This window comes from Piliocolobus tephrosceles, chromosome 10, assembly GCF_002776525.5.
Source record: "Piliocolobus tephrosceles isolate RC106 chromosome 10, ASM277652v3, whole genome shotgun sequence".
Lineage (NCBI taxonomy): Eukaryota > Metazoa > Chordata > Mammalia > Primates > Cercopithecidae > Piliocolobus > Piliocolobus tephrosceles.
In genome coordinates this window covers 6,073,055-6,088,783 of record NC_045443.1, presented here as the reverse complement: position 1 = coordinate 6,088,783, position 15,729 = coordinate 6,073,055, and the positions used below count along the sequence as shown (strand labels likewise).

The 15,729-nt window shown below is 40.5% G+C and overlaps 1 protein-coding gene across 1 annotated transcript in view; it reads left to right on the top strand.

The window, feature by feature from the left end:
• The window catches only part of ANO2 (anoctamin 2), a 364,608-nt gene that overhangs the window by 173,904 nt on the left and 174,975 nt on the right, over window positions 1-15,729 (top strand). Inside the window, exons 12-13 of the mRNA XM_031936252.1 lie at window positions 7,907-8,041; window positions 14,843-15,003. Of these exons, the coding sequence (XP_031792112.1) occupies window positions 7,907-8,041; window positions 14,843-15,003 (296 nt within the window). The remainder of the gene's footprint in view (window positions 1-7,906; window positions 8,042-14,842; window positions 15,004-15,729) is intronic.

Sequence of the window (15,729 nt, the reverse complement as noted above, 5' to 3'; positions counted from 1 at the left end):
TGGGCGTGGGACCCTCCCGGCCAGGTGTGGGATATATTCTCCGGTGTGCCGGTGTTATAGCGCAGTATTGGGGTGGGAGTTACCCGATTTTCCAGGTGTTGTGTGTCTCAGTTCCCCTGGCTAGGAAAAGGGACTCCCTTCCCCCTCGCGCTTCCCAGGTGAGGCGATGCCTCGCCCTGCTTCAGCTCTCGCTGGTCGGGCTGCAGCAGCTGACCAGCACCGATTGTCCGGCACTCCCGAGTGAGATGACCCCAGTACCTCAGTTGAAAATGCAGAAATCGCCGGTCTTCTGTGTCGCTCGCGCTGGGAGATGGAGACTGAAGCTGTTCCTATTCGGCCATCTTGCTCCGCCCCCCCATATTTTCTTTTGATACATCTTTTGTAGTAGATTCTGCTTTAATCTATTAATTAGAGTTATTTAAAAATCCCTATTGCATCATTCTGACATCCAAATCAAGCTTAGCTTCATTGATTGCCTTATTTCCTAACAATGAGATTTTTAAATTTTATTTGTTTATTGAATGCCATACATTGCGTATAAAATGACAGTGGAAACTGAGGTAAGTAGTAGTATGCCTACGTGCCTCTTCCATTCCATCAGGTAAGTAGTGAGGAGAGTTGAGTCAATCTAGTCGAGCGAGGTTTTGTTGTTGCAAGAATCACCTTGAGTGCACAGCCCCACAAACTTCAGATTCCTTCAGTGATGGTACTGTTATCTTATGCTTTGTGTGAGCCCTGGAGTGCTGAAAATTTGTCCTCATTGTTTCTCTTCTACTCTCAGATTTCAGCAGTCCCTGCGCCTCTGCCACAACGGGGTATTTCTCCATGCCCCTCCTGCTCCCCTGGTATCAGGCTGTTCATATTTGTTGCTCACTGAGATGTGGAGCTTATCACTTGTTTACTATAAGTGGGGCTGTGGAGGGAAATAGGGAGGTTTTGTTCTAGGCCTATCTCAGTCTTCGGCAGGCTCTGTGCCCTCAAGCCTCAGAAATGAGGGTTTCTTAGAATTCATGTCCTCCCTCTGCCCCTCACAATTAAACTCTGCCTTTTCCTGGTAGGGATTCTTGGGTGGTGAGACAAGTTTCCTGCCCTTCCTCTGCAGTAACAGACTTCTAATTTGTAAGTTTGCAGAATCTCGGGCCTAGGAGAGTTTTCCAACCTTTCCACCAAGGACAATTGGCTGTATGTGCAGCCCACCTCTGGCTTCAGAAGCAGTGGGTCTTTGCCTAGGTCCTTGGGTCAGGTCCCTTCTTCCATTGAAGGCTTTCGATTTGAATACGAGATGATCCCAGGAAGTGCGTGGTTTTTCATACCTGTGTGCAACTTAAGGGGACTGACTCTCTTGGTCTCTTACCTTACCCATTATCTTCCTTATGAGGTCTATGGAAGTGACCTTGTGCATGAGGGCAAACTGCCCTTGTGTTTGAAGCTCCCAGTTATTACACTCTGTCATGCTAACTTATACTCATCTTTCTGAATTTTTAAAATTTTAGCTATTTCTTCCTACTTTTATGGGGACTACTGCATCCTCCCATTCTCTATCACATGTAAAACTATTCACATATCCCAGTTTTCCTTGGATGGACTTGGCATATTAAAAAAATTCAGTTCTCCTGGTTACCTTACAACTTCAGCTCTCTGATGAGCTCAAGAAAAGTTATAATTTCACAGATTATCCAGATTTCTGTTGTTGTTAGGCTGGGAACTGTATTCTCTTGCAATTGTCTGCATCGTGAGTGGAAGCAGAACCTCTGGTGGTGGGGAAATAGATCCTATTCACTGTTCTTCTTCCATCAATGTGTGGACAGAGCTCTCATTTCCCTCTTGGGTTTTATGTCACAGGCTTTTGGGAAATTAAATATATTGCTCCTTGGTAGATTGTATTTTTCTCATCAGGCACCCATAGTCAATATTTATCTAGGGGGATATTGCATTTTAGAGGCTTAACTGGTAATTTACAAACTTTATAAACTTATAATAAAAAATACATGAGTTGGTAAATTTTCCTTTTAGAAGAAATCACTTTTCCTTATAGAAGTAATTTATTAACAAAGTAGAGAAATTTTAAGTGCAGAAAGATAGAAATAAAGAAATAAAGTGATATCAGCAAGATGGCAAAATAGGACATCCTCAGGCCTCACCCTTCTGCTGAAACACCTATTTAACAACCATCTGTATGCAAAATATACCTTTATGAGAGCTCTGATTTTTAGGTAAGAGTTTGCAGAACCCTGGTGAAGCTCAAGACCGAGAAAAACTTCGCTGAGAATGCAGGCTCATGCTTTCTGGCAGCAGAACCACCAACCATGGGCCTAGGAGCAGCCTCGCTCACTTGAAGACCTAGTGACAGCTCTTCCTGTTCACTGCTCATAAGGAACTCTGCCCATATACAGACCCTACAGGAACCTGGCTTCCCATGTCATCAATGGCATGACCACTTCCACAGAGCAGGGGATTTGGTGACAGATCCACCCACTTTCCCAGAGACCCAGGGGCAGCCCTGCTCATCTGCCCGTGGACCCAGCAGCAACCTTGACTGCTCATGGAAACCAAATGCAGCCCTACTCTCATGCAAATCCCAACAGAATATCTGACTGTCTGTGGCACAGCAGCCCAGTCCTTGGAAGCAGGCCCACCTGCCCACATACCCAGCAGCAGGCCAGCCCACCCACAGACTCAGGCAACAGGCCCACCCACAGATCATGGCAGCAGATCCACCCTTGGACCCCGCTCGGCTTAAGTCTGCCCACAGACACTGCCTGCTGACTCTGGCAGCTGATCCACCCATAATCTCTGACCAGCATGACTGATGAAGGTCTTTGCCTGCTGAAACCAGTCAGTAAGAACTGGAAGAGGTGACTACTTCTCAAATGCACAGACACCAGCCTAAGGCTACAAGGATCACAAAGAATCAGGAATACTCGATATTACCTTATTAGGAGGTGAAAAATGTTCCAGTAACTTACCCTAAATAAATTGATATCCATAATCTGCTTGACAAAGAACTCAAAATAATTGTCTTAAATGAGCTGCAAGAGAATAGACAACTAAACAAAATTAGGAGTATAACATGTGAACAAAATCAGAAGTTCAACAAACATAGAAATAATAAAAAAGAGCCAAAGTCAAATCCTAGAACTGAAGAATACAATGACTGAACTAAAAAAATTAATACAGAACTTCAGTAGCATACTTGGTCAAGCAGAAGAAAGAATCATTGTACTTAAAGACAAGTCACTTGAAATTATCCAATTGGAGGAACAGAAAAAACAGAAAAGTTAAAAAGTGAAGAAAGCCTAAGGACTTACGGGACACCATAGAGTGAACCAATATATACATTCTGGGAGACTCAGAAGGAGAAGAAAGAAAGAGAAAGAGGAAAAAAGCTTATAAGGGAATACTTGCTAAAAACTTTCCAAATATAGGAAGAGAAATGAACATCCAAATTCATGAAGTCTCAATGTACCCAAATACATTGAACCCAAAGAGGTTAACACTGAGTCACCTTAAAACTGAATTCTCAAAAGTCAAGTAGAGAATTTTGAAAGCAACAAGAAAAAAGTGACTTATCACAAACAAGGGAACCATTATAAGGCTACTAGTGGACTTCTCAGCAGAAACCTTGCAGATGAGGAGAGAGTGGGATGATATAGTTGAAGTACTGAAATTTAAAAAACCTGCCAACCAAGAGTATTGTATCTAGGTCAAAGAATAAATCAAAAAAGGAAATTAGAAAATATCTCAAGACAAATGAAAATGAAAGCACCGCATATTAAAACTTATGAGATGCAGCAAAAGCAATACTAAAAGGAAGTTTATAGTGGTAAACATTAAGAAAGATCTCAAATAATTAATTTTTACATCTCAAGTAACTACAAAAGAAAGAAAAAACTAATCCCAAAATTAGCAGGAGGGAAGAAGTAATATAAATTAGGGAATAAATAAATATAAGACAGAATATGAGAACAGAAAAACAAAAAATTGATGAAGCTGTTTGTTGACAAACCCTTAGACTAATGAAAAGGAAAGAAGTTGCAAATAAATAAAATCAGAAATGAAAGATGAGACTTTACACCTGATGTTACAGAAATAAAAAGGATTATGAGGAATTATTATGAACAAATTATTATGAACAATTATACAGCAACAAATTGGGCAATCTGGAATAAATGGATAAATGCTTAGAAACATATAATCTAACAAGATTGAATCAAGGAGAAATAGAAAGCCTGTACAGACCAATGACAAATAAGTAGATTCAAGCAATAATTGAAAGCAAACAAACAAACAAACAAAATGAAACAAAACAAAACTCCCAGCAAAGAAAAGCCCAGAAACAGATAGTTTCGTAGATGAAACATTCAAACACTCAAAGAAAAGTTAATACCAATACTTCTTAAAGTCTTCCAGAAAACAGGAAAAGAGGAGAAACTTACAAATTCTTCCTGAGGCCAGCACCACCCTGATACCAAATCCAGATAGAGACACTACAAGACTTAGAGACACTACAAGAAAAGAACTATAGGTCAACACCCCTGATGAACGTAGATGCAAAAATATTCAACAAAATACTAGTAAATCAAATTCAGCAGCACTTTAAAAGGATCAAACACCATGACCCAGAAGGGTTTTTTTCTTGGGATACAGGGATGGTTCAACATATACAAATCAATAAATGAAGATAAAAATCATATGAACATCTCAATAGATGGAGAAAAAAATTGACAAAAATCAATACTGTTTCACGATTTAAAATTCTCAACAAATTAAAAATAGAAAGAACTTAAATCTCAACTAGTTAGGAATAGAAGGAACATAACTATCAATGAATTAGGAATAGAGGGAACTAACATCAACACAATAAAAGCCATTCACGAAAATCTCACAGCTAACATCTTATTCAATAGTAAAAAAAAAGTTTTTTTTCTAAGATCTGGAATAAGGCAAAAATGCTTATTCTAACCTCTCACAGTCAACATAGTATTTCTAGCAAGAGCAATTAGGCAAGAAAAAGAAATAAAAGCTATCAAATTGGAAGGGAAGAAGTAAAATTGCCTTAGTTTACAGATGACATGATCTCATATGCAGAAAACCCTAAAGACTCTACCAAAAAGAGTTTTAGAAATAATACATTCCATAAAGTTGCAGGATACTAAATCAACATACAAAAATCATTTGCATTTCTGTACACTAACAACCTATCTAAAAAGAAAATTAAGAAAACAGTCCCATTCACAATAACATCAAAAAGAATAAAATACCTAGGAATAATTTAACTAAGAGGGTGAAAGATTTGCACATTGAAAACTGTAAAACATTGATAAAAGAAAATAAAGATGACATAAATAAAAGGAAGGTGTGAAAGGAAAGTAAAAACTTGAGACCCTAACTCACTCTGCCAGAATGAAAAAATTAAGCCGAAAGCTGAATGATGCAAGAAGCTGCCCTCCCTTTTGTTCCTAAGCAGACAGATACGGATAAAAGGCCAAGTATCTCCACAGGCAGCTGCTGTATGTTCACCTTATATTAAGTGCCAATTCGCGGAGCACAAGATGAATACTTAATTGACTATTTTCCTACCGGCTCATTTTCTCCTGCAGCATGTGGATGACCCTACCATATCCTCCCTCTTTGCCCTCCAGCCCACTAGCCCAATATTTCCCCTTTAAATGTTGAAGCCCTTAAATTCATCTTTGAAGAAAGGCACTGATAAATACTGAAACCCTTAAATTTACCTTTGGAGAAAGGCACAAACCACAGACTGTTTCTGCGACTGCGTGGTTTTTTCTTCCAGGCTTGTCCTTAACCTTAGCAAAATAAACTTCTAAATTGGTTGAGACCTGTCTCAGAATAAGTTTTGGTTTACAAAGTATACCTTGTGTTCATAGATCTGAAGAATCAATATTGTTAAACTGTTCGTACTACTTACTCTTCAATAAATGATATTGGGAAAACTGGATATCCACATGCATAAGAATGAAGTTGGACCTTTATTTTATACCATACAAAAACCCAACTTAAAATGGATTAAAGACTTAAAGGTAAAACCTGAAACAACAGAACTCTTAAAACAGGGAAAAAAGCTTCTACACATTGAACTTAGCAATTATTTCTTAGATATGGCACAGAAAGCACAAACAACAAAAGCAAAAATAGGCAAATGAGAATATATGAAACTAAAATGCTTCTATACAGCAAAGGAAACAACAGTGAAAGTCAATATGCAGAATGGGAGAAAATATTTGCAAACCATATATCTGGTAAGGGATTCATATCCAAAAGATATAAGGAACTTCTATAATTCAATAGCAAAACAAAGAAACACATAAAAAACCAAATAGCCTGATAAAAAATTTAGTAAAGGACCTAAGTAGACATTTCACCAAAGAAGACATACAAATGACCAACAGGTATAGGAGAAAGTGTTTAATGTCACGATTCATCAGGGAAATACAAATCAAAACCACAGTGAGATATCACTGCACACTTATTAGAATGCTGTTGTCCAACAACAAAAGATAAAATGTGTTGGTGCAGATGTGGAGAAAAGGGAACCCCTTGTTCAGCCACTGTGGAAAACAGTATGGAGGTTCCTCAAAAAACTAAAAATATCATTACCGTTTGAATCAACAATCCCTCTTTTGGATGTATATCTTAAGGAATCAGAGTCAACATCCTGAGGAGATACCTGCACTCCTATATTCATAGCAGCATTATTCACAATTGCCAAGAGATATAAGCAACCCAAGTGTCCACTGACAGATGCATGGATAAAGAAAATGTGGACACACAATGGATATTATTCAACCTTAAAAATAAGGAAATCCTGCCGTTTGCTGCAACATGGATGGACCTGGAGGACGTTATGCTAAGTGAAATAAGCCAGGCACAGAAGGACGAATACTGCATGATCCCACCTGTACGACGAATCTAAAACTGTCAAACTCATGGATCCAAAGAGTAGAATAGTGGTTAACAGGGGCTGCAGAGAGGGGAGAATGAGGAGATGTTGGTCAAAAGGTACAAAATTTCAGTTATGCAATGCATGTATGCTCGGAGATCTACTGTATAATATAGAGCCTATAGTTAACAATACTGTATTGTATACTTAAAATCTGCTAAGAGGATAGATCTCACATTAATTGCTCTTAACACAAGAGAAAATATTTTTTTAATTAAACAAAACAAGGGTGAGAACAAAAGGAAACTTGGAGGTACTGGATAACTTTTTGGAGTGATTGGTGATGTTCTCATGGGTGTATACTTATCTGCAGACTCATCAAGTTGTATATGTTCAACACGTGCAGCTCTTTGTATGCCAACATACCTCAGTAAAGTGGCTTAAAAATAAAGAAATAAAAACCACCCATAAGCCCATCATCCAAAGAAACCATTACTAATATTTTACTGGATTTCTTCTAGTTGTTTTTCAATAAGTGTATCTATGTTGGTTTGCATACACAAGTATACATGCTCAAATATATGATCTATGTGTTTTGTTTAATAAGCTAGTTTCAAAAAGGTGTGTTTTCTTATGGGTTGAGTGCTATGGTACTTACGAAATGATGATGCGTTATTCATGTTTGGTAAAGGTGCCAAAATGTATGGCATATTTTTAGTTTGCTGTTGGGGCTGGATTCTTTCTCGCGGCTGTCTATTTCACATGAACAGCCAAGACAGGTGTGTATATGTGATTCCAATGGAATGCACTTCATTCCAGAAAAGCTCAGTCGTTGATTCCTTGTGCTGAGGCCTCCCCTTCCCCGTGCAACCTCCATCCCATTGTTTTCATTACAAGAGGAATGAATATCTATGTTGCCCCATCCTTACACATAGAACAAACAGAAATAAGGAACGTATATGATGTTCTTAATATGTGTTTCATTTTCTTTTCTTTCTTTTCCAGAAAGTATTTTGGAGAAAAAATTGGACTGTATTTTGCCTGGCTGGGGTTATATACATCATTCCTCATCCCATCTTCTGTAATTGGAGTGATTGTGTTTCTTTATGGATGTGCAACAATTGAAGAAGATATTCCCAGGTAAATCAGTTTTAAAGAAAAAGGCTCAGTTGCCATATGTTAATAACTTGGAGTTTCATCCCAGTACAAGTACATTCCACATGCCTCTTTCCAAAGCCCTCACCCTCTATCATTCTCCTTTGCTGTGACACATGTAGCTTTCCTCCAGAGACATATCTAGGAGCTACAGATTCTGGGAATGACTTCAGAGCCATGCTAGGCAAGGCCCACTTCCTCTTCTAGTCAAGCTCTTCTCTAGGGCAGGGGGATGTGTCTGATGTGGGCAGAGGGATAATTCCTGGTAAGAAGAATTATGTCAGAGAAATACTTTTTTCCTCTCTCTCCACTTCATCACTTTTTTTCTCGTCTAGCTTCCCATAAGACCCAAGGCAGGGTGTGGGGAGTGACACTGGGTAGAAACCACATCCGTGTGGTCAAATATAAAGCCAGTTGAATATCTGACCACAATAGAATAAAGCAAGCTGAGAAATCAGGCAGCTCTAATGCTGAGGAAGGCACAGTCTCTGTTTCAGGAAGTCAGAAACTGCAGGGAGGAATAGCCCAAGGTGGGACTCTTGGAGCGCCAAGAGATAGAATCAAAGCTAGTTTTTATGAGGAAGAGAGAACCCACAAAGGAAATATGGGATGGGTATCGTGGCTCACACCTGTAGTCTCAGTGCTTTGGGAGACCAAGGAGGGAGGACTGTTGGAGTCCAGGAATTTGAGACCAGCCTGGGCAACACAGTGAGATGAGACCCTACCTCTAAAAAAAAAAAATCAGCTGGGCTTGGTTTGGTGGCATGCACCTGTAGTCCCAGCTAATTGGGAGGCTGAGGCAGGAGAGCTGCTTGAACCCAGGAGCTTGAGCTTGCAGTGAGCTGTGACTGATTGAACCACTGTACTCTAGCCTGGGCGAAACAGCAAGACCCCTCCGAAAAAAAAAAATAAGAAGAAAAGGAAAGAAGCACTTAGACTGACAGTGTTATATATTAGCTGTGTGACTGGACAGTTAACTCCCTGAAGCTTAGTATTCTTGGCTGTAAAATGGTAATCACAACACCTAAATCATGGTGATGTGAGGATTAAAGGAGACTTTAATATGTCTGGCACATAGCAGAAGATTAATAAATAATTGTTGAATAAATCAAAATATGTGGAAATAGAGTACAAGGGACAAAAGATACACTTAGCTAATATTTAGAATTTAAACCTCTTGCCATCTTCAGAATTGTCTTTGCAAACTGAAGCATGGTTAGTATGTTTTAATATTCTTTTGGATGTAAGTGATAGAAATGCAGCTTGAACTAGATTAAGCGAAAAAGAAAATTTATTATAAGCATTCAAGGAACACTGGAATAGGTACTCCATTTATCTCCTGCCTCTGGCTCTTTCTAGCGTTTGTTAGTTTCACCACGTATTTTCTCCATTTGGATTAAACATTGCTGCTAGTAGCTCATGGGTGTTATACCTTAGAACTTTATACTCGATTCATCTCAAGTGAAAAAGTACTGTGACTGTTTGACTTAGGTGGAGGCCCTGGACCAATTCATTGTGGCTGGGGGGCAGGATAGCTTTGTACCAACTTGATGTTCCCTCCATAGCCAGGTGGGTGAGGACACTGGGCAGATCATTAGAGTTGGGGGTGGTAATGGGGAAAGTAATGGCCATTCTGAAGAAAAAGTCAAAACTGCATTTTAGGAAGGGTATGTGTGCATCAGCGGGCAGAAACCTGCTTCCTGGCTCACCTGCTTCCTGCCTGTTGGCGCATACCCTACAGAAATGGTCTTGCACATCAGATCACCTGGAGATGATGTTGTCGATATCTAGAATAAAACTAAATCTATGTCAATCTATGCAAATGGTCCTGCAAATCAAATCAACTGAAGATTATATTGTCAATATCTAGAGACAGGAGTTTGGATTTTTTTGGTATAAAACTCTAGTATCAGTTGTCAAGTGTTTTTTTTTTTTTTTTTTTTTTTTGCAGGGGGAAGGGAAAAAGGAAGGAGGAGAGGGAGGAGGCAGAGGGCAAGTGTTCTTGATTGGGAGTTCTGGGACCTTTATCACGGGAGATGGGTTATTAGGGCTCTGCTTTCCCCAGTGCATCTAGCATGAGGGAAGAGCTAATACTTATGAAATACCTACCTTGTGCTGGGCATAATGCTAGGTGATTGTTATAGACTAGTTTCTTTGATCTTGTAAGAGATCAATGTTATATACACCATAAATAGGCATTATTATTTCCACTGAACAGAGATTGAGAAACTGATGCTACATGAGGTCACATAAATTGTCCAATATCAACAACTGATAGTTGTCAGGGCTGGGATTGAACTCTGTTGCCTCCTGTTCCAAAGTTTTGCTTTTTCTAATAAGCAGAGAAGTTTTCCAGAGGGCTCATATCCTCCTCCACAACTCAGTAGCTTCACGTGGGCTTGCCTGGGTGTGTTCTAAGAAAACATGGCTTTTGGGTTTCTCTTGCCAGTTGTGATCCCTAGACATCTGGCCTCAGGTTGGCCAAGAGTGGAAAACCCCATACCATGCCTAGGGAACCAGTTCCAGTGCAGTGGGTGGGGCACCAGTGGGCTGGTTTATATCAGGATTTAGAACTTGTGCCCTGGGTCCCCACGTGGTAATACACGTGGCAGCAACGACTACAGCTGGAAGGGACATGGTCTGCACATGCTGCAACAGTAGATATCTACACACAGATGCACACACCCCAGATTCTCACACACTCATGCACGTGCACATGGATGTCTACACACAGACACACACACACACCCACAGTCACACACACTCATGCATGTGCTGATGTCTACACACAGACACACACCCACATTCACGCACACTCATACACGTGCAGATGGATGTCTGCACACAGATGCACACGGCCACATTCACACACACTCATGCACGTGCAGATGGATGTCTGCACACAGATGCATACGGCCACATTCACACACACTCATGCACATGCAGATAGATGTCTGCACACAGATGCACACAGCCACATTCACACACACTCATGCACATGCAGATAGATGTCTACACACGGACGCACATCCCACATTCACACACACTCATGCACATGCAGATAGATGTCTACACACGGACGCACATCCCACATTCACACACACTCATGCACATGCAGATAGATGTCTACACACAGACACACACCCTACATTTACACACTCATGCACGTGCAGGGATATTCAAGTGTAAAGTGCAGTCGTTACTGTGGATGTGACACATTGCCTGTCAGAATGGACGGTGTTTTACAACTGTGGATATGACAACCACCACTGGTGGGTTGTGGAATCAATTTAATGGGCTTTTAAGTGGACTAAAATAAGATGGGGTAAGATAGGCTAGAACACAGTGAATATTAGTATTCATTATAAGAAGGATGGGTAAGTGTTGCTTCATGAGATTTTATTTCAGTTTTGTAAGTGTGTTTGTGAGAGTGAGGGTATGTATTTGCATACTGAAATCTGATGTAACAAATCATTTTAACTGTAGGTCATAGTCAAAAAAAGATTAAAATTACTACAAAATTGGAGTTTTAGATGTGGTTTTTTCAGACTCAGGATGGGGCCTGGCAAATCAGGAAGGTGTAAATACTAGAAAAAAGTAAACATTTTAATAGATTTCTTTAAAAACAGAGGAACTGTTTTTTAAACACAATTGTAAATTCATCAGAAGGCCAACTTCTGTGGGTCTGATAGAAGCTCACAAAATGCCACTCCTTATAAACAAAGGGATATTCTCTAAAAACCAATATTGAATCTAAATAAACACATACTCTAAGGGTTTGTGTCTATCAGCCACGCATAACTGTGATGAAAAACTTACAGTATTCCTGGGATTATTTTAGAGGTTGCTAATTTCGTCATCAAGCCTGAAATTTACTATCGCTCACTTTTAAAAACCTTTTTATTTTGAAAAATTTTAGATTCACAGCACAGGAACTTGCAGAGATAGTACAGAGGGGCCCAGCGTGCCCTTCATCTAGTTTCCTCCCATGGTTTCATCGTATGTAACTACGGCACAACCTCAAAACCAGAAAACTGACATGGATTAGGTGGAGCTTTTTAAATGATACCTTTTATTCCCAGTAATTTAACTTTGATATGTGGGGTATAAGCATAAGCTTGTCAGTAATACTTCCGTGCGTGCATGATCCCTGCCTCTACTCACCAAGGGATGGATTTCATTTGTTCAGCACTTACATGAACAGAGAACACCAGGACATTTTTTAAAAAGCTGATTAATCTAAACCATATTGAAAAAAGATTGGTTACTTTAGGTCTGAGAACTTAATAGCAGCTGTTTAGTCTGAATTTCCTGAATGATTGCCTCTTTGTACCTTCTCCCGTTGCGCTAACGGGGCTCTGAATCGCCTAATCCAGGAGCAGTGATTTACCCTGAAGAACGTTGCTCACTTTAGGGTCTTGGTTCAATGGACTGTCAAGCCGTTTATCAAGCTTCTTATGCTTTCTAGAGAAAATAATAAATTAAAGGAATACGGCATTGGATTTATAGCCACAGTTACTTCTCACTAGAAACCTGTGGATGGTGCAGCTTAGTGAGTACGCTAGACCTGATTTCCATTCTAGGCAGGCTCCCTCATCTTTCAGCTTGTCTAGAGGCAGCCTGTCTCAGAAAACACAAAGTCGTTTCGATGTCATTCTTAGCCAGAATTCCTCTAGAATTCTGTTAAAATTGATAACATCAAAAACCCTCCAATACATATAGAAAGCGTTCTGACTTCGCATTTAAATGATTTGAGGAGAATCCATACCATGGTGGCTGCCATCTTGTACAAATGATGGATAGTTGCCTGCACTCTAATTTAAAAACCAGTAATTTACACAGCACTTAGGTTTCAAAGTGCTTTGCACCCGCTTGGCTGCTAATACGTTTTTCATTCCTGACCTTTTAGCATTGACTAGTTTCAACTAGGATTCAGTTGACTAGGTTTCTGTCTCTCCTCAGTCCATGCTTAAAAGAAAAAAACCACTGAGTTAAATGAAGTCCCTAACACACATACTTGAAGAGCAGCATTGAGGAACTCGTATGTTCTTGGATGTGACTTAAAAGTGCAAAGTCTTTTACTAGAATTTATACAGACAAGTGACTTTCTTTGTAAATCTGTTTTTTAAGGGAGTACTTTCCTCTCTGAAAGCAACAATTCCTTCTCAACGACATAGCAAACACAGCTCTGACCCAGAAGACATAAACTGGGCTCTCTAGTCACCAAGCAGAACATGCCCAGGTGACACTAGCACAGCTGAATGTATTATTAAGATATTACTATTTAATATTTTCGATGTGGATGAGTCATTTTTATTGAACTTTGCCAACGGAGAGCTTAGCAGCGAGTCAGCGGAGGAACTGGGGTTTATCCTTAGAGACTGAGAATTTCCATTCTCTCACACAGAAGGCCTTTCCCTCCTGTGGATTTAGTAGCTCATTATAAACAGAAGCCTAGAAACTGGGGCTTTACAGGAAGTGACAGCCCCTCAGTAAATCTGCCACCCTTCAACTTCTTAATGAAGGGGGAAATAGACCCAGGCATTCCTTTGGCTTTGCGGGTTTCCTCTGAGCACTGGCTTTAGCACACAGGGCACCAGCTTGCTCACCCTAGCCGTGGCTCCCACTTGTGAGTCGTGCTCTGTAGCGCCCTCTGCTGCTTCTTTGTGTGGAAAACAGCTGTGGTTCTCAGTGCTGGATCCCCTGCCTCCCCATCATTGTCTCCAGTTGCCCTGTAAGAACAGCCAATGCTTTGCTTTTGTGAAATCTTAAGTTCTCCACCCTTTCCCCCTGAACCATGAGCTTAACCATCCTCCCATCTCCCTGGGAAAATATTACACAACAGAGGGATGAGTTCATTCATTTTCCTATCAGTGTATGGTATTGGGAAAGCCAGTCAGGGCTGATTCTTTGGTTCTTATTTCCAAGCATTCGTATGAGCCTAAATCTGTTGGATACAGCTAGTCAGCTAACGAGTGAATGGAATTTCAAATATATTCCTCAGTCTATTAAATGGAAATACACTAAGAATAGGTTGGAATACAGGCCATTAGAGATTATTTGGTTCATGCTGCAAGTATCAAAGAATCTAGACCTTGGAAGAATTTGCCTTGCTCTTTCATTGTCCCTAATCTTATTTCATGGTTATAATAATTCTTATTAGGTTGAGGCTGTTATTCTGCATTCTACAAGTGCCTCTCCAGCTCATGCTCTTAGAAAAGGGCTTTGCACCCAGATCTACTCCATTCTTCCCTATGTAGAACTTCTTCTTCTAGAGGTGAGAGCATGCGCAGGTCTAGCCACACACTCATGTTTGTTTCTACTTGGGACCAGTATCACTTGTTTGTGAGGCAGCCAGTAGGCTTTACAAAAACAGCCTAGACTGAAGAATGGATGATGAAATCCAGCTTCAGGCTGTGATTTATTCACAACTGTTGATGCATCCCATCCCACCAATCTCATGGACCCAACACGTTCTGAAGGGACTTTAGGAGGCATAATTTAATGCCCAGTATCTCTAACAGATCTCAGTAACTTTCCAGGACACTTGTAGTGACAGGGAGCTCCATACCCTGTCTTTTTGTTGTTGTTTTTGAACCAAATATGAGTAACACTCTCCAGGTGAAGAATCCAATGATCCAATGCTAACTTCTTTAACATTCCTTACTTATGGAGTTGAAAAACTCAACCTTAGATTTGGAAATGGGAGCTTTTTGGGGGATGGTGTTTTCTTGGAGTGCATCATGCTGGAGCTCCACCTGACCCAACAATGTCCATCTGTTGCAGCAGAGAGATGTGTGACCAGCAGAATGCCTTCATCATGTGTCCCCTGTGCGACAAGTCCTGTGATTACTGGAACCTCAGCTCAGCCTGTGGGACCGCGCGGGCCAGCCACCTGTTTGACAACCCTGCCACCGTCTTCTTCTCCATCTTCATGGCTCTGTGGGGTATGTGACCATCACCAGGCTTGCTTATATGGGTGGTTCCTTTAAATGGGTAGAGTGACCAAGCCCTAAAGCTCATCCCCTTCAGGTTACTTGCTTTCACATTTTTTCTTCCCTCCCCAAGAAGTATTTTAAGGATAATACCTTTCACTTCGCTACTCATATGTGTGAATTGAATAGAAATAGGAACATCCGTCATGTCTTTATCTGTTTTCTCTCAGATGTAGTCATGCTAACCTTGTACTAGTCCCATGTGTGATTTATTCAGAATTTGAACCAATGTCTGTTTCAAAAACCCCTAGCACACCCGTAAGACTCCTCCAGGTACACTGACTTAGGTGAGAGTATAAATACCATGCAGCACAATACTTAGAATGGTGGAGTGACTGCCGTGGTCACAGAGTTAGCTCATGGTAAAGCGTGGGCTGAGATTTGGCCTCCTGACTCCAGTTCAGTGCTATTGTTAGGACGTCGTGAGCGTAGACTGTACTGTCCCTGCACTGTTTAATATTTATCACCAGAGTAATGCTTTCAGTATTCTCACCAAAGGGATTTGTGGAGGAAAAAATAATTCCTTCATTTTTCTCCTCCTCCCTTCCTCCCAGTGTACGGGGGTAATAAACTTGTTATGAGCCATAGCTATCTGACTATAAACACACACACACACAGACACACACACACTTCTATTCTCACAAACTGGAATAACGTGGAATAACCACCCCATGGTAA